Source organism: Emydura macquarii, unplaced genomic scaffold, assembly GCF_026122565.2.
Source record: "Emydura macquarii macquarii isolate MOO-44397 ecotype Brisbane River unplaced genomic scaffold, CSIRO-AGI_Emac_v2 contig_1230, whole genome shotgun sequence".
Classification (NCBI taxonomy): domain Eukaryota; kingdom Metazoa; phylum Chordata; order Testudines; family Chelidae; genus Emydura; species Emydura macquarii.
In genome coordinates, this window is record NW_027131367.1 from 19,558,608 (window position 1) to 19,582,087 (window position 23,480).

At 51.5% G+C, this 23,480-nt stretch overlaps 1 protein-coding gene across 3 annotated transcripts in view; it reads right to left on the bottom strand.

Moving 5' to 3' along the window:
• Positions 1-23,480, bottom strand: part of GAS7 (growth arrest specific 7) — a 173,640-nt gene that overhangs the window by 84,155 nt on the left and 66,005 nt on the right. For 2 of the 3 annotated variants that reach the window (XM_067547716.1, XM_067547714.1), the window contains exon 2: positions 18,622-18,745. In XM_067547716.1, the coding sequence (XP_067403817.1) occupies positions 18,622-18,745 (124 nt within the window). The remainder of the gene's footprint in view (positions 1-18,621; positions 18,746-23,480) is intronic. The other variant, XM_067547715.1, reaches the window with a different exon arrangement.

Sequence of the window (23,480 nt, forward strand, 5' to 3'; positions counted from 1 at the left end):
CCCCGCTCGCCTGACTCCGCCTGCTCCCCGTATCCCTGCCTCCCCACTTGCCTAACCCCGCCTGCCCTCCCATGTCCCTCCTCTCCTGACCCCACCTTCACTCCTGTCCCCCCTCATCCAGCTGCATTTCCCCACTGTATCCCCTTGTCTGGTCTCTCCTCCTCTCCCAGTCCATAGATTCATGTACTATAGGGCTGGAAAGGTCATCTAATCTGACCCCCTGTATAACATGTGCTACAAGACTTCCCTGAATTAACTGCTCTTTGAAGCATGGCTGTCATATGCTACGGGGGAAGGGAGGTAGTTGTTGTCCCCACCCTCCAATCTTGGTTCCACCCCCCCAAGTTTTCATAGATCTATACGCTCTATTGGGTCTTCCACTTCATGTACTCCCCCGACGTGGCTCATAGCCTTTCATGATGCTGATGGGCCATTGCTATTCATCTATTTTTGGTCCCCCTCCCATTCTGCAGAATTTTTCTGCAAAGAACACCCCTGCTTTGAACGAGAGCAGACCTTTTAGAAAAACATCCAATTTTGATTTTAAAATGGTCAGTGATGGAGACTCCACCAAGACTCTTAGTGAACTGTTCCCAATGGTGAATTACCATCACTGTTAAATGTCTTCCAGCCATCGGATCTAGTTACAGTTTTGTCTGCTAGTCTGAAAAACTCTCTATTACCAAATTTCTGTTCCCCAGGCAGGTATTTACAGACTGCGATCAAGTCACCCCTTAATCTTTTCTTCGTTACGCTAAATAGATTGAACTCCTGGAGTCTATCACTATAAGGCATGTTTTCTAATCCTATAATCGCTCCCATGCCCCTTCTCTGAATCCTCTCCAATTTATCAACACCCTTCTTGCATTGTGGGCACCAGAACTGGACACGGTATTCCAGCAGTGATTGCACCCATGTCAAATACAGAGGTAAAATAACCTACCTACTCCTTCTCAAGATTCCTGTTTATACATCTAAGCATTGCATTTGCCCTTTTGGCCACAGCATTGTCCTAGGAGCTCAGCTCAGCTGATTATCTACCACAGCCCCAACTCCTTTTCCAGGCTAGAGTCCCCCATCCTGTACCACAGTGGGCACAGTGCCACACTCCCTGCTTTGGACTCAGCGAGTGCCAGCTAGAAATTTGGCACTGATTGGACAAACGGTGCAGTCATTGGTCAGGTTCTTTCTTATTTCACTGTGACTGTCAAGGTAGCAGGAAAATAAAAGAGAGCCCAGAAATGGTTCCAGCTTACCTGGATTTTCCCCCAAAAGATCCACAGCATTTAGAGATGTGCCCAAGTTTGAATCCAGATGTCAGGACCCAGCCTATTCGTCTTCTGCCTCAGACTGAGGCAGTCTTCTCACACGCATACCCTCCAGCAGGGTATGGATGCAGAGACTTTGGAATGCCTCACAACACAATGGGTTTTGCAATCCAAACCAGCCCGGGGACATTTATTTCCTGAAATTCCGGCAGAACGACTGAGTTTTTAGTTGACTTTCCACACTGTGCTGTCTTTGGAGAGAATATACAGGACGCTTGCTGTACAGAAAAGCTGCCAGTAAGCCCAGTCGGAGAGCAAACCAGATCCACTCGTGTCTCAGGAACAAGCAGGCCTGTGCAACACTTTGCAGAGACAGAACAGCTGCCTACAGCCCTGAACAGCATCCATTGCCAGCCAGAGCTGGAGGCACCACCCCAGCCTACACCTCAGCTGGCTGACTGACAGCCAGCCAGCTATGAGCGAGTGGGTGGGTGTGAAAAGCAGGGATCTCTGCTCTATGCAGCTGGGAGTGAGCCTGGGCGTTGTCAAACGCCTCTTCCAGGCACAGTTTCAACAGTGCTTGTTGGGAGGCTGCATCTGAAAGAAACCAGCAGCTCCCAGAAGCCTTGTTTCATTTTGTTTCAGAGCAGCAGAATCAGCCCCGATAGCTAAAGCCAGACAGGCCAGAAGGTCCGGCCTGGAGAGCCCGGATCAGAACCATGCAGCCCTCTGGTGCAGCGCAGAACGAATGCAGAGAGCAGCTCTTCTCCTTGCAGTTTAGACAGCGAGGAAATGACAGGAGCAAATCTGCAATTGTGATTTGTCAGAAATGAAGCCCCTGGCCAGGGACCAATCCCAGCTGAGCCCTCTTTCCACCCTGGCTTCTCTCTAGCACCCACCACTGCCGCTACGCTGGGCCACAGACAAGCCTCAGAAGAGCCAACATTGCCCTTTTTCCAGTGGAGGCTGTGGGGACTGATGTGGGACTGAGTATGGGGAGAGGGAGGGAATGTGAGGCTGAGGGTACTGAGCATAGGGAGGGAGAGCTCGAGCCTGGCACTGGGGAGACCAACTGTGGGGCCAGGGTGACTGATCGTGGGATGGTGGAGATGGATCGTGAAGCAGGGAACTGACTGCATGGCTCGAAGTATCCCCCTTATGTTCACTTCTTCATCCCAATCATTTTAGTCCTGACTCCACGTACCACCCTGAATTGTTCCTCTTCCTCTGTGGCGTTTCCACCCAGCAGGTGTTTATAGACTAGTTTCCTTCCCTGACTCAGATGGGCCCACCTGTTCTATTTTATCTCCTTTGGGCCTTTACCTGTGTCAGGGACTCCAGCCCCATGCTTCTTTTTTTGCCCATGTCTGACATAAGAACAGCCATACTGGGTCAGACCAATGGTCCATCTAGCCCAGTATCCTGTCTTCCAACATTGGCCAATGCCAGGTGCTTCAGAGGAAATGAACAGAACAGGTAATCATCAAGTGATCCATTCCTGGTCACTCATTCTCAGCTTCTGGCAAACACAGGCTAGGGACACTTCAAAGTATAATTTTTCATCCCTGCCCATACTGGCTAATAGTCATTGATAGACCTATCCTCCATGAACTTATCGAGTTCTTTTTTGAACCGCGTTATAGTCTTGGCCTTCACAACGTCCTCTGGCAAAGAATTCCACAGATTGATTGTGCGTTGTGTGAAGAAATATTTCCTTTTCTTTGATTTAAACCTGCTGCCTATTAATTTCATTTGGCAACCCCTAGTTTTTTTGTTAAAAGGAGGAGTAAATAACACTTCCTTATTTATTTTCTCCCCACCACTCATGATTTTATAGACCTCTATCATATCCCTCTCTTTTCCAAACTGAAAAGTCCCAGTTTTATTAATCTCTCCTCATACGGAAGCTGTTTCAGAACCCCTAAATCATTTGTGTTGCCCTTTTATTTACCTTTTCCAATTCCAATATATCTTTTTCAAGACTGGGCAACCAGATCTGCACACAGTATTCAAGATGTGGGTGTACCATGGATTTATAAAGAGCCAATACGATATTTTCTGTCGTATTATCTATCCCTCTCTAATGATTCCCAACATTCTGTTAGCTTTTTTGACTGCCGTTGCATGCTGAGTGGATGTTTTCAGAGAACTATCCACGATTCCAAGATCTCTTTCTTGAGTGGTAATAGCTAATTTAGACCCCATCATTTTATATGTATAGTTGAGGTTATGTTTTCCAATGTGCATTACTTTGCATTTATCAACATTGAATTTCATCTGCCATTTTGTTGCCCAGTCACCCAGTTTTGTGAGATCCTTTTGCAACTCTTTGCAGTCTGCTTTGGACTTAACCATCTTGAGTAGTTTTGTATCATCTGCAAATTTGCCACCTTACAGTTTACCCCTTTTTCCAGATCATTTATGAATATGTTAACAGCACTGGTCCCAACACAGACCCCCAGGGGACACCACTATTTACCTCTCTCCATTCTGAAAACTGACCATTTATTCCTACCCTTTGTTTCCTATCTTTTAAGCAGTTACTGATCCAGGAGAAGACCTTCCCTCTTATCCCATGACCACTTGCTTTACTTAAGAGCCTTTGGACCTTATCAAAGGCTTTCTGAAAATCTAAGTGCACATATCCACTGGATCACCCTTGTCCACATGCTTGTTGACCCCGTCAAACAATTCTTGTAGATTGGGGAGGCATGATTTCCCTTTACAAAAACCATGTTGACTCTTCCCCAACAAACCATGTTCATATATGTGTCTGATAATTCTGTTCCTTACTATCGTTTCAACCAATTTGCATGATACTGAAGTTAGGCTTACCAGCCTGTAAATTGCCGGGATCACTTCTTGAGCCTTTTTAAAAATTGGTGTCTCATTAGCTAACCTCCAGTCATCTGGAACAGAAGCTGATTTAAATGCTAGGTTACATACCACAGTTAGTAGTTCTGCAATTTCACATTTGGATTACTTCAGAACTCCTGAATGAATCCCATCTGGTCCTGGTGACTTATTACTGTTTAACATATCAATTTGTTCCAAAACCTCCTCTAATGACACCTCAGTCTGGGACATTTTTTAAGAGTTGTCACCTAAAAATAATGGCTCAGGTTTGGGAATCTCCCTCACATCCTCAGCCGTGAAGACCGAAGCAAAGAATTCCTTTAGTTTCTCCGCAATGGCCTTATCTTCCTTGACCTCCGTCTTCGCTCTTCACTTTAGCCCAGGCTATCCCACGGCCTCTCCTCCTGCAAAACTTCAGCACCAGGGAGTTTTTGTGCATGAGCCTGAGTGTCTGTGGTTGTGTGTGCGTGCGCGCAAACATGTGTGTGTGTATGTGAGAGAGAGAAAGAGTGAGAAGATGCTATAAACTGGAGACATATTAGTTGGAAGTGACAGAAGAGAGAAAGATCTCAGTGTACTGGTTGATCACAGGATGACCATGAGCCGTCAATGTGATGTGGCCGTAAAAAAGGCTAATACAGACCCAAAATGCATCAGGCGAGGTATTTCCAGTAGCGATAGGGAAGTGTTATTGCCATTATACAAGGCACTGGTGAAACCTCATCTGGAATACTGTGTGCAGTGCTCATCTTCCATGTGTAAGGAAGATGAATTCAAACTGGAACAGGTGCAGAGAAGGGCTACTAGAATTGTCAGAGGGATTGAAAACCTACCTTATGAGAGAGGAGTGAAGGAGCTTGGCTTGTTTAACCTAGTGAAATGGAGACTGAGGGGAGATATGATTGCTCTCTATAAATACATCCGAGGGATAAACACCAGGGAGAGAGAGAAGTTATTTATCTTAAGGATCAATGTTGGCCCAAGAATAAATGGATATAAACTGGCCATCAATAAGTTTAGGCTTGAAATTAGGCAAAGGTTTCTAACCATCAGAGCAGAGAAGTTCTGGAACAGCCTCCCAAGGAGAGCAGTGGGGCAAAAATTAACTTGTTTTTAATGAGCTTGGTAAGTTTATGGAGCGAATGGTATGATGAGACTGCCTACAATGGCATATGGCCCATCCCCAACTGCTATTAGCAAATATCTCCAATGGCTGGAGATGGGACACTACTTGGGGAGAGCTCTGAGTTACTACAGAGATTTTTTTCCCGGGTGTCTGGCTCACCCACATGCTCAGGGTCTAACTGATAACCATAGTTGGGGTCAGGAAGGAATTTTCCCCCAGGTCAGATTGGCAGAGACCCTGCGGGAGGAGTTCCTTTCCTCTGCAGCATGGGGCATGGGTCACCTGCTGGTTTGAAGAAGATGATTCTCTGTAACCTTTATGTTTTTTAATCAAGATTTGAGGATTTCAGTAACTCAGCCAGAGGTTAGGGGCCTGTCACAGGAGTGGGTGGGGGAGGTTCCATGGCCTGTGATGTGCAGCAGGTCAGATTAGATGATCATGATGGTCCCTTCTAGCCTTAAAGTCGGTGTATCTATGAGGTGAGTGTGTGCTTCTGTGTGTGGTTGTTGCAACAGCTGTAGTTACAGAGTGTAGAGTTAGGACACACCATCCTCTGCAGGGGATGCTAAAGAAGAGACGGTGTATGGCAGAGAGAGGGGAGGAGTCAGATCCTGCCCAGAGAAGTGATAGGGGCAGCAATCCCACACAGTGAACAATGCAAAATAGATGTGGATTTTCTAATACTCCCTTTCACCTCCAGTCCCTATACTGGACTGTCAGTCTCAGCAATGGGGTGAGGAAGCTGTCCCAGGCTGGAGACGCAAGCAGCCCTCTAGCCCAACGACTGGCCATGATGGCAGGGACCCCAGACACACGCTCCTTCAGATGTGGGGCTCTGCCTTTTTCTGCCATTCTCTCAATCACACTCAGCTGCCACCCGCTTCTAAGCGAAGAGCTGGGCCATGGAGCAGACCCCCAAATTGGGGCACAGACTCGGTGGCCTCCATTCTCACGGTGCTGTCTAGTGAGGCTGCAGTCTCCAGCTGCAGGACAAGGCCCTGTGGCTGCCCTCCAGCACGGCTAGCCAGCTCCTCCCTGCCTCGCTGAGCTTTCACATGAACTGCATTGTGTAACAAGTCAGGGGCCTCTGAACGTCGCATGAGGGAGATGCCGAGTGTTTGGGCTGAGCTTGAGGAAGCGGAACTTTGTACAGAGCCAGCCTCCCTGCAGTAGCGCCTGCTGCAGCAGCAAACGGGCTTCCACACTGGGGAACAGAGTCATAACAGTTCCCATCAGACCAGCTCCTCAGCCACTGCGCAGACAGGGCATATGGCAGGGGTGGACAAAATACGGCCCGTGGGCCGGATCCGGCCCGTCTAACATTTCTGTCCGGCCCGCCATGCAGGGGTGAAAGCAGGCTGTCGACGCTCTGCTTAAGCTACCCTGGAGCGTCAGGCAGCTTGCGGCTGGTCGCTACCTGAACTTCCATCTTCCGGTTACGTGGCCAGAAGCAGGAAGGCCCGTCTCTTCCCGAACAAGGATCACTAAGCTGCCCGATGCTCCAGTTGCCAAGGTAACCGGGGCGTCGAGCAGCTTAGTTTCTTGGCTGGTCGCTTCCCGAACTTCCTAATTCCGGTCACGTGACCATACGCCGGAAGTGACCCAGGCCCACGGTGACTTACCAACATTTGTGGAGTGGCCTCTGTGCAAATATTATTGCCCACCCCTGGCCTCGGGGGAGTCCTGCCTGCAGATGGTGGTGAGATGGGCCCCCTGGTTCCAAGGCCCAACAGATCCCAGGAGCCTTTGAGGGGTGGTGCTGAGAAAGCCCACGCGGCGGTGCTGGCTCACGGGCGAGGGTCTGTCCCCTTCCCAAGGAGCTGTTCCAAACCTGCCAGCAAATTACAGATCTTTTCATAAAGCTCTGGCTGAACGCGAATATGTCCTGACAATTCTCGTTCCTTCCAGGGAAACTCCTGATTCCTCTCGTTCCTTGCTACAGACAATGAGCGTCAGCGCACGCAGCCACCCCCCGAAGCGCGGCCCCTGGGATGTAAGGGTAACACAGGCAGACAATCACAAACGTTGCCAGGATGCTAAGCCTGAATGGGAGAGCAGGAGGCTTGTTTGTGCTGAAAACAGCTGACAGGGATAGTATTCTCACTCCCAATGGGCAGGTTCTGCCATGGTTTGAAGACTGAAAAAAGCTGTACTGTAATTTGCCTCTGAAACTACAATTACCCTCCCTGAAAAGTGACAACACATCATCGTCAAGCTCTCATTTCCTCACAGACTAAGTGCCGACAGCAAGGAGTTAGATGAAAGCCGGGGAAAGCCCTGGCCACCAGCACGTGTGTGGGAGACGCACAGACCTCAGTTCTCCGTGATGGCTAGAGAGGGAGTGACCAGCGCGCCAGGCCAGAGAAAGGGCTTGGAAGGCGCAGAACTCGCTGCTGGAGGCTGTGCAGTGCCAGGCCCAGACACAGGCCCCCTCTTCCCCTGGGCAACCTGGCAAACAGCACTGGCCGCAGAACGTCCTTTCTCTTCAGCTGAGGGAGCTGGCGGAGAGCGATGTAAAATGTACGGTCGGGCCAGGACATTTAAGGGGCTAGGATCTGCTAAGGGGGCCCTCGGGAAGGGGTGCAGCATCCACATACGCCACTTGAGGGGAGGGATAAAGAGAGCTGCTCCATGAAGCATTTTTTCCTGGCAGACTGGGGATTTCAGGTACAGGAGGGGCGAGCCTGCCCATATGAATGTGTGCATGTACCTGTGTGAGTGAGTCTGCGTGTACACGCATGTGCAGGGTGAGGGGAGAGAATGAACTGTAAGTAGGAGAAGGGTGGCATGAACTGACATTTGGACAGTACAGACAGGGACCCTCCCCTCCTCCCGCGCCTGCCCCCAGGCAGGAGCCCCCTCCTCAACCTCCCAGCAGCCTGACCCAAGACCGCAGAATGAACTCCCTCAGGAAGAAAGGACCATTTCAAACCTCCACACCTTCACTCCGGCTGCCAGGCAAATCTATGCAAGCTGTCCTCTCCACCAGAAACACAGATAACAAAAATCCCAAACAAACACTCCCCTGCCCACATTTTTTCCCCTGGGAAAGGAGAAGAGAACAAACATTGAACAGATGTGAGTCACCTCACTTAATGCATGAGTGCGTGGCATTCAGACACTACGGTGAGAAGTACAGTATAAACAGTATACAGAATAGAGCAGAGGAGTCAACGTTCATTTCCCTGCATTACGACTGGGCCAGACTGGTGCTAGGTGGTTACTTTCCAGATCTCAATTCCAACAAGGATTTGTATCAAGTCTCCTTTTCCTTGCTGGTTTGTGTTCGTAGGCATCACAGAATGTCGTATTCCAGAGCTTGCCTCTTTCTGTGAGCACCAATAGCTTGGTTTGCTGGTATTGTCCTGCGTGGAGCAATGGTCTGGGAAGCGTTTTAGAGGTCTGCACTCATACTTTCCTTCCATATTCCTGTGTTGCTCTGCATGACGGGGAGGTGGATTTCCTGGCCATGGGTTCTGGGTGTGGAGGAGGCTGATTAGTCATTGCTGTGCTTTGCTCTTTAATGTAGCAGTTCTCTTTCTCTGGTGGTGTCAATTGACATCAGGGAAGGGTCATTTGCTTTCAAATAATGCTGTCAATAACGCATTCCGGCACTCCATAGGGCTGCCACTTCCACCAGATACTGAAAAACAAAGCACCTCCCGACTTCATCCATCTCACATTCCAGCGCAAAACCTCAACAGCGACCTCCACCATGTTCAGCCAGATGAATATTATCCACGTGCAGCCTGCGCGCAGTCAGACGAGTCATGGTCTTGATCCAAGAGAGCATGCGGTCGGGGCGAAGGTCCTGCAGTGTGCTGCAACTCCCTTTGGGATGTTGGGCCAGGAGCAAGGAACGCTGGAGACTTTGCTCTTTATTTCCACACTTTTAAGGTTCTGGGTGGCCGGGAGGGGTTGTCCTGCTGCAATCTGAGCTGGCATTCAATCAAGTTTTTGATAGTATTAATTAGCACAAACTTTGTGTCAGAGCCCAGTGTCTGGAGAAGGGGCAGGACTAAGCCGGGACTGACAGGGCAGCCCTCTCACACCTGGCTGGCTTGTGGCTTCTCTTGTTGCTGGGATTTGCTGGGCAGGGAACCTCGAATCTAGCCCCCCTGAACCCTCAGGTCAATGCTGCAGCGCTCACACATGGGGTCCCAATCCCCCCCCACACACACAGCATTCCAGTCCAACCTAACTCACAGACACAGCCCCAAACCTCAGTAACCTTCTCCTCCGTTTTCTGAGGTAGGAAATTCTGTCACCCCATTTCTCCATGTGAAGAAACAACCTCTGACTCTGGGGAAGGTGCACCAGGCTGCAATCCATGGGGTCTGGCCTCACTTCTTCTATGGGCTGGGATTAATGTTCCTGTTCCCAGCCCCAAACCCCTTCCCTGGGAGGCAGACGAGCATCATTCAGCCAATTCACACAAAGTCACTGAAAGACCGCACAAGGTAACTGCCAGTAGAGGAACCTAGGTCCCAAATATGAGAAAATCAAGTCTCAGCCACATCACCACAACACTGCGTTTCAGAGAAATGCAGCACAGCTGTGCGTGGCTCTGCTGGCTGTAGACAGTGCTCTAACAACTAGACCCCATCTTCCTAGACCCAGGTTTAGAACCCAGAACACTGCCCTGGGAGACCTCCACCAGTTTAGGGAGGCTAGGACGGGCGGGGGACCTGTGACCACCCGATCCAGTGGGTGTCTGCTCAGTACGTATACCGAGGCCAACCACGCCTGAAGTGGTCTGAGCCTTAGGCGAGCTAGTCTCACTATGTACGTGCAGGCCGTCATGTGGCCCAACAGCTGTAGGCAGTGCCTGGCTGTTGTCATGGGGGATCCGTGCAGCTGGGAGATGATAGAGACCATTGCCTCAAAACATGGCTGAGGCAGGAAGGCTCTGGCCTGGGAAGCGTCCAGGGTGGCCCCAATGAATTCTATGCGTGGCACTGGTGTTAGTGTGGACTTCTGCTCGTTTATGAGCAGTCCCAGCCTGCTGCACGTGGAGCAAGTGAGGGTCACGCTCTCCTGCACTTGGGACCTGAACGTGCCCCTGATCAGCCAATCGTCCAGGTAAGGGAAGATTTGCACACCTCTTCGTCTCAGGTGGGCCGCCACTACCGCCATGCATTTGGTGAACACCCTTGGAGCCGAAGATAGGCCAAAGGGCAGGGCTGTAAATTGGCAGTGGAAGCCAGCCACTGTGAAGCGGAGGAAACGCCTGTGGTTGGAGAGGATAGACACATGGAAGTCTGCGTCCTTGAGATCGAGCGCGGTACACCAGTCTCCTGGATCCAGGGATGGGATTATGGAGGCTAGGGAAACCATGCGAAACCTGAGTCATTTGACATATTTGTTTAGATGACGCAGGTCTAATATGGGTCTCAGACCCCTTTGCCTTGGGGATGAGGAAGTACCTCGAATAGAACCCCTGCCCTCTTCTGCCTTGAGGAACCATAACCACTGCTCCTATGTTGAGGAGGGTGTCCACCTCCTGCAAGAGGAGTTGCTCGTGAGAGGGGTCCCTGAAGATGGACGGAGGGGGAGGGTTGTTGGGGGGCGGGTAGAGGTAAACTGTATGGCATAGCCCCCAGACACTATCCCGAGGACCCAACAGTCCAATGTAATCTTTGCCCATTTGGGATAGAAGAGCCTTAACCTGTTTAGGAAGGGGCAGGGCGGATCCAGGAGAGCAGTAGGGGCGCCACCCTCGGGTGCACCATCAAAACTGCCTCCTATGATTGCCCGACCCCATGGGGGGCCCCTGATGGGGGGCTGAAGATGAGCTGGGGGGCTGATTCCGTCTCCTAAACCCCCTTTTTCTGTCCCTATTTCTGTAGGGTTGAAATGGTCTAGGCAGAGGCCTTGGTTGCTGCTGCACCTGGGGCCATGACTGCACCTGGAAGCCTGGGGCGTGTACAGGCCCAGGGAGTGAAGCGTGGCCCTGGAGTCCTTCAGACTGTGCAGTTTCGCATCGGTTTGATCGGAGAAGAGGGCCGACCCATCAAAGGGGAGGTCCTGGATTGATTGCTGCACCTCCTGGGACAGGCCTGAGGATTGCAGCCACAAGCACCTCCTCATGGAAATGGCGGAGGCTATGGCCCTACCTGCCGAGTCAGCAGCGTCACAGGACATTTGGAGCACTGCCCTAGCCACCATGATTCCTTCATCCAGGATGGTGGTGAAGTCTGCGGCCTGATCCTGGGGCACGGCCTCAGCAAACCAGCTGAGGGAGTCCCACGAACTAAAATTATATCTCCCCAGGAGGGCCTGATGGTTGGCAATCCTGAACTGCAGGGCTGCCGTGAAATAAATCTTTCTCCCAAACAAATCCAGCTTTTTGTTGTCTTTGTTGTTGGGAGTGGAACCAGGCTGACCTGACCTGTCCCGCTGGTTGGCTGCACCTACCACCAGGGTTCCCGGGACCGGGTGAGTGAACAGATACTTGAACCCTTCGGCCAGGACATAATACTTCCTCTCAGCCACCTTCGACGTCGGGGCGACCGAGGAAGGGGTTTGCCACAGGCCTTGACAATTTTGAGGACCCTATTGTGGACAGGTAGGGCCACTCTCGCTGGGACAGCCGCCGCCAGCACACTGAAGAGGGTATCATCGGCCTCCACTAACTCCTTCACCTCCATCCCCAAGTTAGAGGCCACCCTCTTGAGCAGCTCCTGGTGCACCCTGAAATCCTCCAATGGCGCCATGTGGTCCCAGGAGACTGCCTCGTCTGGGCAGGAGGAAGAGGACTGCCGAGGCACGTCCTGCGGGTGCTCTCCTGCCTTCCAAAGGGATGCACCCGTAGAGGGTCCCTCCATGGGATCCGATTCCTCACATGAGGAGTGGTGTCTACAGGCCTTCTCCTGTGCCGGGGGCATGGACTGGGGCCCCGGTCCCATCTGGATGCCTCAGTGCCAGGGATCTGGAGCAGGAGCCGTCCGAGCACCGCCTGGCAGACCTCGACTGGTGCCACCTCTTGGCCTGCGCTGCCTCCGGTGCCGGGGACCGACGTCGGCACCAAGAGGGAGACTCCGCATCCTGAGTCGAAGCAGGCCGGCTCGACGATGCCAACCTGGAGCGACTGCTGGGGGAGTTCCCTCACTCTACCCCCGGTGGCCGTCTGGCAGGAGATCTTCCTCCCCGTACCAGGAATCTCCACCGCCCTTCGAGGGGACCCAACGCGGGCTTGCCCCGGGACACCAGCCCCTTCTCCCTCTGGGGGAGGGAGGGGCGGAAGTGGCATAGGAAAGGCCAACAAGATCCTTGCCACCTGAAAAGCCTCCGGTCTCGATGGCGTCGGCAGGGGCACTCTCCCACTCCCAGGAGTCGGGGGAGGCTCCATGCTAGGAGATGCAGGCACCGGAGAAAACTCGATGGGCCATGGCTGGTGCATCTCTGCACTCGACCCTGCCCGTACCGACAGCGCAGGGAAGCGTCCACGCTCCGCACGTTGTCTCTTCTTCTTCGGCACCGGGGATGTTGCTCGGTGCTGAGTCGAGGTCGGTGCCAACGGCGCACTCTGCACTGAGGTGACGCTTGATGCCGAGGTGGAGCGGGACAGCTCGGACGCCAGGCGGAGCGCTGCCTCCATGAGCAGGGCTTGTAACTGGATCTCTCGGTCCTTCTGAGTCCACGGTTTAAAAGCCCTGCAGATCTTACACTTGTCTTTCCTGTGCTCTTCCCCCAGGCACTTAAGGCACCGATCGTGAGGGTCGTTGAGCGGGAAAGCCTTCCCACAGGAGGCACACGGCTTAAATCCAGGTGACCGGGGGATGGCCTGGCTGCTCTAAGTCCCTCAGGGACTCCTAATCTAACTACACTTAACAACACTTAACAACTACTTAAAACTAACTAAAATACTTCGAATAACAAAGAGTTCAAGAAGGGGAATAGTACTTGCAGAGAGCAAGGCTAGTTCCAGCAACTTTCACGGGCGAAAAGAAGGAACTGAGGGGGCGTAGGGCCGGCAGTGCCTCATATACCGCGGCATGTGTGCAGGACTCTAGGGGGCAACAGAGCCAGCCCTACGGGGTCTGCTAAGGCGAAAAAAGTTCCGGGAACCGTGCATGGTGGCATGCACTCACCATTAGTGGAATGGACACGAGCAATCACTCGAAGAAGAATGGTTGGTTTTTGTTGGTTTTTGGGGAGAGGGTTGGTTTTTGGTGGTCGTGGTGATATATACTATACTACACAATGGGTTCACAATTCTGCACTATCTTATGCCCTTTTTAGTCCATTGTCTACAAGAATGAAAGGAGGGTAGAATTTGACTATGACCTGCTCAATTGAAAATACAGCCTGTTTTCTGCTGTGATCAACAAGGAAATGTTCTCTGAAGTTTCCCAAGCTCTAGCTGTGCATACTAGACAGAAATGCACGTAGCACTGGATAAGATGAGCCAAGCTGCTGTCAAATCTTCCACATGTTCATGAAAGGACAAATCATGCAAGTATGTTGCATATTTTGTATAACAAACAATGCTCTGTTCCTCATTTTGCAAAGAGAATAAATCAAAGATTGTGTTTTATCTGCAACCTAGTAAACATGTTCCTTATTTTGTATAACAACAGCCTTTCAAAAGAGCCCTTTGCTGATGTTGCAAAAGAGGAAGGTAGGAATTTCTGCAGTGGAACAGCCCCATATCCATCAGTCCTGAAATCCTACCTTCTGTCTGTCCTAGAGGCACCAAGGTATCTTGGCAGCCAGCATCATTTAGGGAGCACAGCTAATGGCTCAAGCGAATTCAGCTCCCTGACCAGGATTTCAGACTGGCTGTGTGTGTTTTAAAGCTCTTCTTTTTCCTTCTTTCCTTCCATCATCTCTGACCCCCTCCATTCAATATGCACCAGAAGAGACATCTGTGCTCACATCTGTTTGAACCCCATCAAATGGCGGCTCACTCAGCTCTGCCAGGTGGAGTTTCAAAGCCCACCACGGCCATTGCTCTGTTCCCAGAGTGGCAGAGTCTGACTGTGGCTATGCCCAGCTGCAGGCCCCTGTCCCAGCAGTGTGTGAATGAGGAGCTGCTTTTTTGAGACAGCCAGGTCTTTGCCCACCCTGGATCTCAGGAGGGAGGGCAGGGGGTGAGGGCCCCCCCGGGGGGAAGCAAGTGAAGAGGGCCCTGAGACATGGACGGTACAGAGTGCCCCATGGTACACAGAGAACAAGGATCAGTGACCACGTCAGGGAGGGTACAGGGATGAAGCCCCGGCGCATGCAAGGAATGGGAAGGAGGGCCCTGCGACAGGCAGGATCTTCTGGCCTCTTCTGCTTTTAAAATTATGGCTCTGTGAATCTGGCCCTCTGCAGGCTGCGTCTGGTCAGTTTATGGTCCCTTTATGCTGCTCAAGAACTGACCATGAACCAAGCCTACTGAGTTCACAGGATCTATAGCAGACTGAAAGGCTGTTTCGTATTTGTTTGGCTGCACATTAGCTGAACGTAAATGTTTTCTGCTACTGGGGGGTCTAATCTGCCCTCCTGCCCAGGGACCTTTGGCATCCCAGATCTGATCGCCCCGGCCAATGTGCCTGACAAATGGGGAGAAGAGGCAGGCCTGGCTGTGTCACAGCACAGAGCCTTCCCTTTCCAAAGGGCAGGGCTGCGGCTCTGCTCCGCACGGAGGATGTGGAAAGCAATCTCCTCCAGAGCAAAAGGAAGCTGGAGAGGCACTTGTCTGGCCGTGGTGACGTAGCTGCTCAAGTGCAGCTTTCACAGCACATTTCTCAGCTTCTTGTCTGACAGCCATTGCCTGCAGAATGATGGCCCGAAGGAGAAAGGTCCGGGTAAAAAAGAGAACCCAGCTGAGGCAGATCCCTGGGCCAAGTTCCCACTGTCTGGGCACAAGGATGCAGTCAAACTAGAGTTCCTTCCCATGGACAGTGAAACAGTGTGGAAGAGACACTGCCAGCAGAACTGAGGGTGTGGAGCCACCTCCCCCCAGGAGCCAGGAGCCGGTGTGAAAGCCAGTATCTCCACCCTGGCACATCTGATCAGGCACTCAAGGACGACAAGCCCTCAACCCGTCCTTTGCCATATCTAGGGGTGACTGTCCCACAAGGGAAGGGACGAGCCCTTTCGCCCCAGCCCCTTCTTTCAGCTGCTTAGTTTTTTCTGAACCTGGTCCCTGCTCCAAGATGAGCTTTCAGGCCAGTTTGAGTTAAACGTTCTGCCTTTTGTGGACTGCAAAGGGAATAAGGAGAGGCACTCTCCCCAGGGTAGAATACTTCTCATTACCTCTTTAGAGCAACTCTAACATCAAACAGATTAGGGCAGGAAGCCAAAGGCGGGTAGGGAGGAACAGTGCCTTTGAGTGTCCAGGGAAACGTGGGTCTGACTGGACTGGATTCTGGGCAGTATGATTCTATGGCTTCCTATGGTGTTTCTCCAACACAGGGAGCAACAGCTGGCAGCGGCAGACATGGCCTGCAGTTAAAGAAGCCCTGGGATGCCCTACAGCTGTCTGCACTCAGCCTTTCTGGGAGCCACTCAGCCTGGAAAGAGGAGCCCAGACTTGCCAGCTCTTGCTTGCGAGAGTCGCGATTTCTGAGTAAAATTAAGCCTCCCCCATCATCTCACAATCGAACTCTGGAATGTCAGGATGTTTTTTCCAGCCGCGGCACAGTCTGAAAAGGTGTTTCCAGTCAAACCCCACCCTGAACAAAGCAATGATTGGGGTGTCTGCACTGGGCAGTTACCTCCAAAGTACTTTGAAAGACCATGCGAATTCATCTACATAACAGATAAACAAAGCTTTCAGGCTAACAAGTGAGGAAGAAACAGCAGGGCTACACCTCAGCAGGGAAGAGACACTTCATCGGAGAGATAAGGAAGGTGGTGAGGGCCAAACCTCAAATAATCAATTGAATCAACTGAAAAAAAATGCTGTCATTTGAGAGGTCTAAAAGTGAGACTTAATTTTACTTAGAAATCCTGTCAGCCTCCCCAGGCGTGGCCAGGGCTCCAGCTGTCAGCCCCAGGCAGATGCTCCCCTGCCAGCCTGGGAAATGGGAGAGGGGACCCCACAGGAGCCACCCCTCCCCCAGCCTGGGGAGAGTGAAGAACCCTAAGGAGCAGAGGTCAGGTTGGGGGCTGAAGTGGGGGGGGCTGAATTGATGGTGGGTTCTAAGCAGATGGGGAGAGTGCTGGGCAGGTGAACCGAGGGTGGTGGGGGTCGATGGGGTGGTGATGATGGGGGCTGGGGACTGAACAGAGAGGGGGTGAAGTGAGGGGGTTGCGTGGGGACAGGACTGATGGGAGACTGGAGGACAGGATTAGTTGCTGGGCAGGAGAGGGGCAGATGTGGGGTGAGAGCTCCTGAGGGCCAAATTCCGTTTGTCCAGCACATGTGGGAGCGTGGGTGACACCAATTGTCACATGCACACACCCCATGGGCCAGGGGAGTTCAAAGAGCAAGAGACTGACCTGAAAACACAATATCGTCTTTTTTTAAAATGTCATGATTTTGGAGGGACCAACTCACGATTTGTGATTTCTTGAAGTTGGCAGTACTGGGATCCCCATCCTCCCCTGCCCTCCTCACCCCACCCCGAGCAACTCAGAGCCCCAGGCCAGAAAAAGTCATGCTCTGTTTCCACCCATGCCAATGACTGGCCTTAGCAATCCTCTGCACTTCACAGGGGCTGTTTGGGGAATCCTCTGGCCTTGGGCCGGGCGTGGACTGTAAATCTCCCACCTCCTGAACAGACGGGGCAACTTATGAGGAACAATGAATGACAGGAGGGGACCTGCCCTGTGCCCCATGGGACCCTGCGGCAGAGCAGGTGCCAGGAGCCATCTCTCTGATGTGATGATCGATCTCTCCCTCAGACCCCAGCTGACAAAATCTCTCAGAAACAATGGCTTTACATCTGCTTAGTTATGCTGCCAGGAAAATAGGGCTACTTGTGCCTCCCCTTTGGGAGTGCTTGGAGATCCCCCATGGACAGAGTGCTGTGGGAGAGCTCGTCTTAGCTGATTTACACACGGGAGAGTGGAGGGACTGGTGACAGCTGGATATGCAAGGTGTGCTGGCCCTGTGGGCTGTTGGTTAGTACTGCCCGGGCTTCCACTACCCCATTGGACACGTCCTTGCTGCCCAGCCTTGGGAAGCTGCTTTTCCACCTGTTTCACCATCTGGAAAGGCCATTGGCCCTGCCCAAGCTCTCTGCAGGGCCTGTCAGGAATGCTGGGATGGTGCCTTGTAAAGATACAGCTCCATGGACAGCGCTCATTAGCATCATCTGCCCCTGCAGCCTGGAGGACCAGCGCACTGCATGGGGCAGGAACAAAGTCCCCTTGCTCTCTCTCAGCACCCCTAGCCATGCACTGAGCCCGAGCAGATGGGCTGGGGAGCAGCCAGAGTGGCCTAAGCACCAGGTTCGGAGAATATATCCAAATAGCTCAAATCTAGACAGGCTTGGCTCAGAGCAAGCGAGATGAATGGGTTCCTGGCAGCTTCCTCTGTGCTTATCTCAAGCCATGTTCCAGCCCTTACAGCCACTGGGTCAGGCTGCCCACCGGCCCCTTGCACTGACACACACCCGGTTCAGCTTAGCAAGGGGGTCTTTCAGCAACTTTAGGAACGAGGGTACATTTTTCAAAAGTGCCCAAGTGACCCAGGAGCTGAAGTCCCAATGACATCCAGTAAGACCAGCTCCCAAATGCCTAAGGGCCTTTGGAAAAGAGAACTTGAGCTCCTATGTCACGTAACCACATTTGGAAGTTTTAACCCAGAGACATTTTTCATTTACAGGAGATTAGCATGAACTTGCAACATTCAAACTCCAAATGACCACAGTGGTTCTACATCCATATTTATCCCTCTGCCTATAAAGCACCAACCACCACAGTAAGAGCCAAGACACTTGGACTGCCATTATCACTATCTTCTGCAATGGAACATCTTGCAAATGGAATCACACAGACTTTTTTGTTAACTCTTGGGCAAAGTAGATTTCAGTTAAAAAATATAATGGCCACGTCTGAAATCAGGCATGCACCAGTCTGAATCCTGGACTCCACAAAAGTACCCTGGAGCTAAAGCCAGTCTCCTACAGCACACACTAAGGGTCAGAGTTAAGGTGGTACAGACATCCCTCATTTTGGCACTTCTGCATTTTGGAGTGAGTGCTTAACCATGCTCCCGTGGTGTTCTTCTTGATGTCCTCGGAATTTGTCAATGAAATGTATTTGTACCATTCACACGCTTTCGTTCTTTGCATTGCTTCCCTGAAAATCAGCATGCACTACCACCAGCAGCCTGGAGATGAATCCCAAACTCCCAGAAACAGCCCTGCAAGACCCTTCACTGCAGCAGAGCCAGGTGCACCAAACACAGCTCCCATGAATGAGACTTACCATTGGTGTAGGTGTTCACATAGTACCTGTGGCCCTGGGGAGACGTGTAGCTCTGCCAGCCAGGGGGGAGAGGGCAATTCAGAGAATCTTCTCCTGACTGAGGAGGGACCTTCCTGGGTTTCTGCTGGGAAGAAGAAGAGGGTCCTGGTAAGCAGCTTTCAGACAAGTAAACAGACACAGATATGCAAAATGGTCCTATAATCTGGGAGTCTTGGGGCAGGAGTGAGGCAGATAAACACAGCTAATAATTGCCAACCCTACACTTCAATTCTCTGCCCATCAGCAGCCTATAAACAGTGTCTTGGATTCCAACAACACAGTGCAGTGGCCCTTATCTCCTGGAGATGTTCCCTTGAGAGGCATAGAGTGCAAGGGACTGCTGTGCGTCTTGTATCGACTCTTTATGCTGACGCAACACACTGTTGTGACACTGTGTGTCTGAGAATAATACCCCAGAAACTCCATATTTACCAGTGTCATGTAATTATGATATGTTCTGTACAAGGTATGCCTTGCGTGGTATTATTTTAAAAGTCTTGATCTACTGAACATTAATATCTTGTTGGATTGTATATGCTACCATGGTATGTGAAGTTATAAAATATTGCTAAAATGCTACTAAAGCAGGTTACAAGGTGGGAAATTCCCACAAACAGCCTTTCAGGCACAACAATGGAGTTGCCAGACAGTGCTGATGGCTCTCTTTCACCCACTCAAAGAGCGATTCCATTAACTGGGATTGTTTACAGTGGAACTTCACCAAGAAAGCATGTACACAACAAAATACTGACTAACCAATGAGAACGACCCCCCAGATCACAAGCACCATTGGTCCAACAAGCTGGAAAAGACTATAAAAGAAGGGGTGTGACATAATGACTTGGCTTCACTCCCCACAGCTAAACAACAAAAAGAAATGTGGACTGGGGGAGTGGAGTCCCAGGTGGGGAAAGCAGCCTCCGCCTGTGATTTGAAAATCTGTAGCCTGCTTGTACCATCTCTCAGGGTGAGACATTTCTAGATTCAAATCCTGTTAGAATTTAGATTGCGTTCTTATTTTTATTTTCTTTGGTAACTACTTCTAATCTCTTTACATTTGCAAGTTATTATCGCTTAAAATCTATTATTCTGTAGTTAATAAACTTGTTTAATCTTAACCAGTGTGATCTTGAATTGAAGTGTCTGGAAATCTTAGCTCAGTAACAGAAACTGGTGCATGTCTTCCTCATATAGAGGGGGAAGAGGACTTATTAATGAGTTTCTGCTAGACAAATTTTTATCCAGCACAGCACAAGATGGTATTATCTTGGAGTGCCTTCCTCAGTAGTGAAAAGCTTGGGATCTATGGCCCGGGTTATTGGCTGTCCCCTGGCTCTATGGCGGGTGTGTAGCGCCACCTGCTGTCATGCTGGATGATAACAGGGTCTGGAGAAACTGTGCATCATCGACAGGAGCATATTTGGAGGTCAGCACAAGCCACATGAGTAAGGAGGTTTAGCGGTACCCCAGATTCAAGCTGCATCAGGTTGCACATCCGTGACAGTACACACTGTGCAGAGCATATGACGTTGGGAGCAGTCTGTGAGGAGACTCTTTGGGGAGGAGCAATGTGAACTGTAACAAGAGAATGATTCATCACACAGCAAGGTGCAAAGCAGGCAGTGAGCGGACAAGGCTCTGAGAAGGAATGTCCCTGCCTCTGTCACTAGGGGTCTGTCTACACAGCAAAGAAAAACCTGTGGCTGGTTTGTGCTAGCTGACTCAGGCTCGTGGGGCTATTTCATTGCTCTGTAGACTTCCATACTTGGGCCGAAGCCTGAGGTCTAGGACCCTACCACCCTGCAGGGTCCTAGAACCCAGAAGTCAACACAGCAATGAAAGAGCCACGCAGCCTGAGCCGGAGTCAGCTAGCTCAGGCCAGCTGCAGATTTTTCTTTGCTGTGAAGATATATTCTTGTTTGTGTACCCAGTGTGCTCTGTGTTCCCAGTGGAGAACCCCAAGCCTGGCCTCACTGCATCCTCCTGGGGCTCCAGCTATGCCATCAACACTGGCACATGCAGAAACTGAGGAAACATCTGCTAAGCTGCCCAGGAAAGGATGGGCTGGCCCTGGAGCCAGTGTAAGAACCTGCAGGGTGGAACCTGAGACCATGGTGGTGCCGTGCTGCTGATGCCACCCCAGCACCTCTGGAGGCTTAGGCTGGGGTCCCATGGGAGGACCTTGTGAGGCTGGGTTTGGCAGGAAGTACATTGCAGCAGGCCCTGAGTGGCAGCTTCTCGTAGCCCACTGATTGGCAGGTACCAGGAAGCTGACTGAGTTATTACTTGCGATAGACCCTAGGCTCCGGCTTCCAGCCATGGTTTGTCCTTGGCTTTGCTCTTCGATTGCTGTCTGCAAGCTGGCAGCTGACCCCGATCTCTCGGAAACCCAGCCCTGCCTGACTCCTGACTCTCCGTTCGCCCTCTGGCCTGTCTCAGACTCTGACTTCCCCCTACCTGACTTGGCCTGACTCCTGCTCCAACCACTAGGTCTGACCACCCCTGTCCCGGTTATGACAGTCAGCATGTCACATTCAAGGCACTGCTAAGGGTCATTACCATAACATATACCACTGGAAATAACAATGCATGTACCGTACCCAGCCCCATGCTATTCACGGTGCATGTGTTTAGCTGTTCTTGCTCAGGCTCCGCTAACACAAGGGCTATGTGTTGCTAGACCTAATCAGTTTCAAATCAGCCTTCACAGACGGTTCAGGCTCCAAAGCCAAGTACTCATACATCAGGACAGGCAAAACCATGCCCCATCTGCTCAGCCCCCAGGCGCGTGCATCCAGAGACAGTCTTTAATTACATGCCATGAGAGCACGAGTGTTCTGCATTACTATTACGCCCGACCCTTTCGAGACCTGATCCAGGCTCCAGGAAGGCTGGCGGAGGAAGGCCCTCTGGATGGTGGATTAAGTGGCTGAGCAATATTTATTTCATCCTCACTGTCGAGTGAGTGGGCCCCGCCTCACTGACCCTGCATCCTCCAGTCTGCAGTGACACCAGGGCCCACCCAAGCTCTGCTGGGAGGCCCCCGCATCTGATCTCATTCACACTACGGCCCTTGAGGGCTTTGAGTTTACTCCAGGTGCATTCTTTGGTATCTGCAAAGAGACTTTGGCCCCAAATAAGGCAAAGGCCCTGGCCCGTTTCATTCCCAATATGTCCCTGCCTCATTCACTGTTCACTGTTGAGCTTGGGCAGAGGCGATAACAGTAAGTATGTGGGCAAAAACTGTTGGAGTGCATCTGCAAATGTGGTCAGCTATGTGTGCACTCCTGCCTCAGCCTCAGCCTGCTGATGTTAGGTGCAATCACTTTCCTCCTGAACATTCCTGTAACATAGGCCTTGGATTTATTGCCTCCCCTCAAAAAACCAGGGGACAGACTAAAGAAGTGTGTCAAATGGAACTGGAGCAATTCTCGCCATGCAGGACGCGCTGCCAATGAGGCAGGAGCTCACAGAGCCAGGTAAGCACTAGGCTTCTGCACACTTCCTAAGAGCCTCATTCAGTGAACAGGCAGGGCTTCAGTATCTGGCTACATAGGATGTAACCACCCCGTACCGAGGCTGCCTCCTCGCGGATCTCCTGCTCCCCGGGCTGCAGCAGGGAAACCATGTGTGCTCCACCTGGGTCCCTAGGCAGTGGCTCCCTTCTGCAGCCAGGGAGACAGGAGATCAATGCTCCCCTCCCTCTGGCTCCAGCAGGCACCCCAGCACCTAGGGACCCAGGCAGAGCGCTTTGCCGTGCTCCCTGCAACAGCCAGGGGAGGGAAGTGCTGATCTCCCGTCCCCTTGGCTGCAGCAAGGAGCCTGCACCGGTTTTGTAGCCCCGCGGCAACACACTCCACCTGGGTCCTTAGGCAACGGCTCCCTAAGCAGCCAGGGGGAGGGGAGTGGTGGGCCACTCCAAAAAACTCCACGGGCCACTTTTGGCCCTCGGGCACGGGTTGGGAACCACTGGTCTACACTAAAGCAGCACTGTGTGCAGCTCCAGCATTGCAGCTATGCCACTCTAGCACTTTAGGTGTAGACCTAGGCTATGTCTACACTACGTATTACTCTGGTGTTACTTACGTCACTCAGCGGGGTGAATAATCCACCCCTCCCCCCCGAGTGACGTAAGTTACACTGACCTAGGTGCCGACGTGGACAGCGCTATGTTGGCTTTTGCCGACATAACTACCGCCTCTCGAGGAGGCAGGAATTATCAAGCCGATGGGATGGCTCCCTCCCATCTGCTTAGAGCGTCTTCTCCAGAAGCAGTGCCGCCACACTGCTGCAAATGACGCCGTGCAATTGTTCTCAGACTGAGGTTCGCAACCCCTGAGGTTATGATGTGGGGGGGGGTTACGAAGACAGCGCCACCACCTGCAGAAGCAGCGCAGAAGTGAGGGTGGCAATGGGGCGCTGTCTGCTGTGAAAAGTGATATTGACAACGTTTTTCGCACCCCCCATGTTAAACAGTAACTATTTAAAAATAATTGTTCTGCTTATAGCAATAATTCAATAAAAATGTGTTTTAGTCTTAATTTAAAAGCGGTGAGAAAAGGTAGATTCATTTTAAACAATACGGTTATAAATTTAGCACTTAAAATCGTGCGATTTATTAAAAATGTATTTTTAATTTACCAGGGGGATCGCACTCAGAAGCTTGCTGTGTGAAAGGCATCGCCAACACAAGAAGTTTGAGAAACGCTGTGCAAACAGAGCCCTAGCCTCAGAGCTTCACAGCTAAAGACGAGTGGAATGGATTGTTTAGCATAAACAGTGAGCACGTTTTGTAAGAGGCCACTCAAACTAGAGTGGCC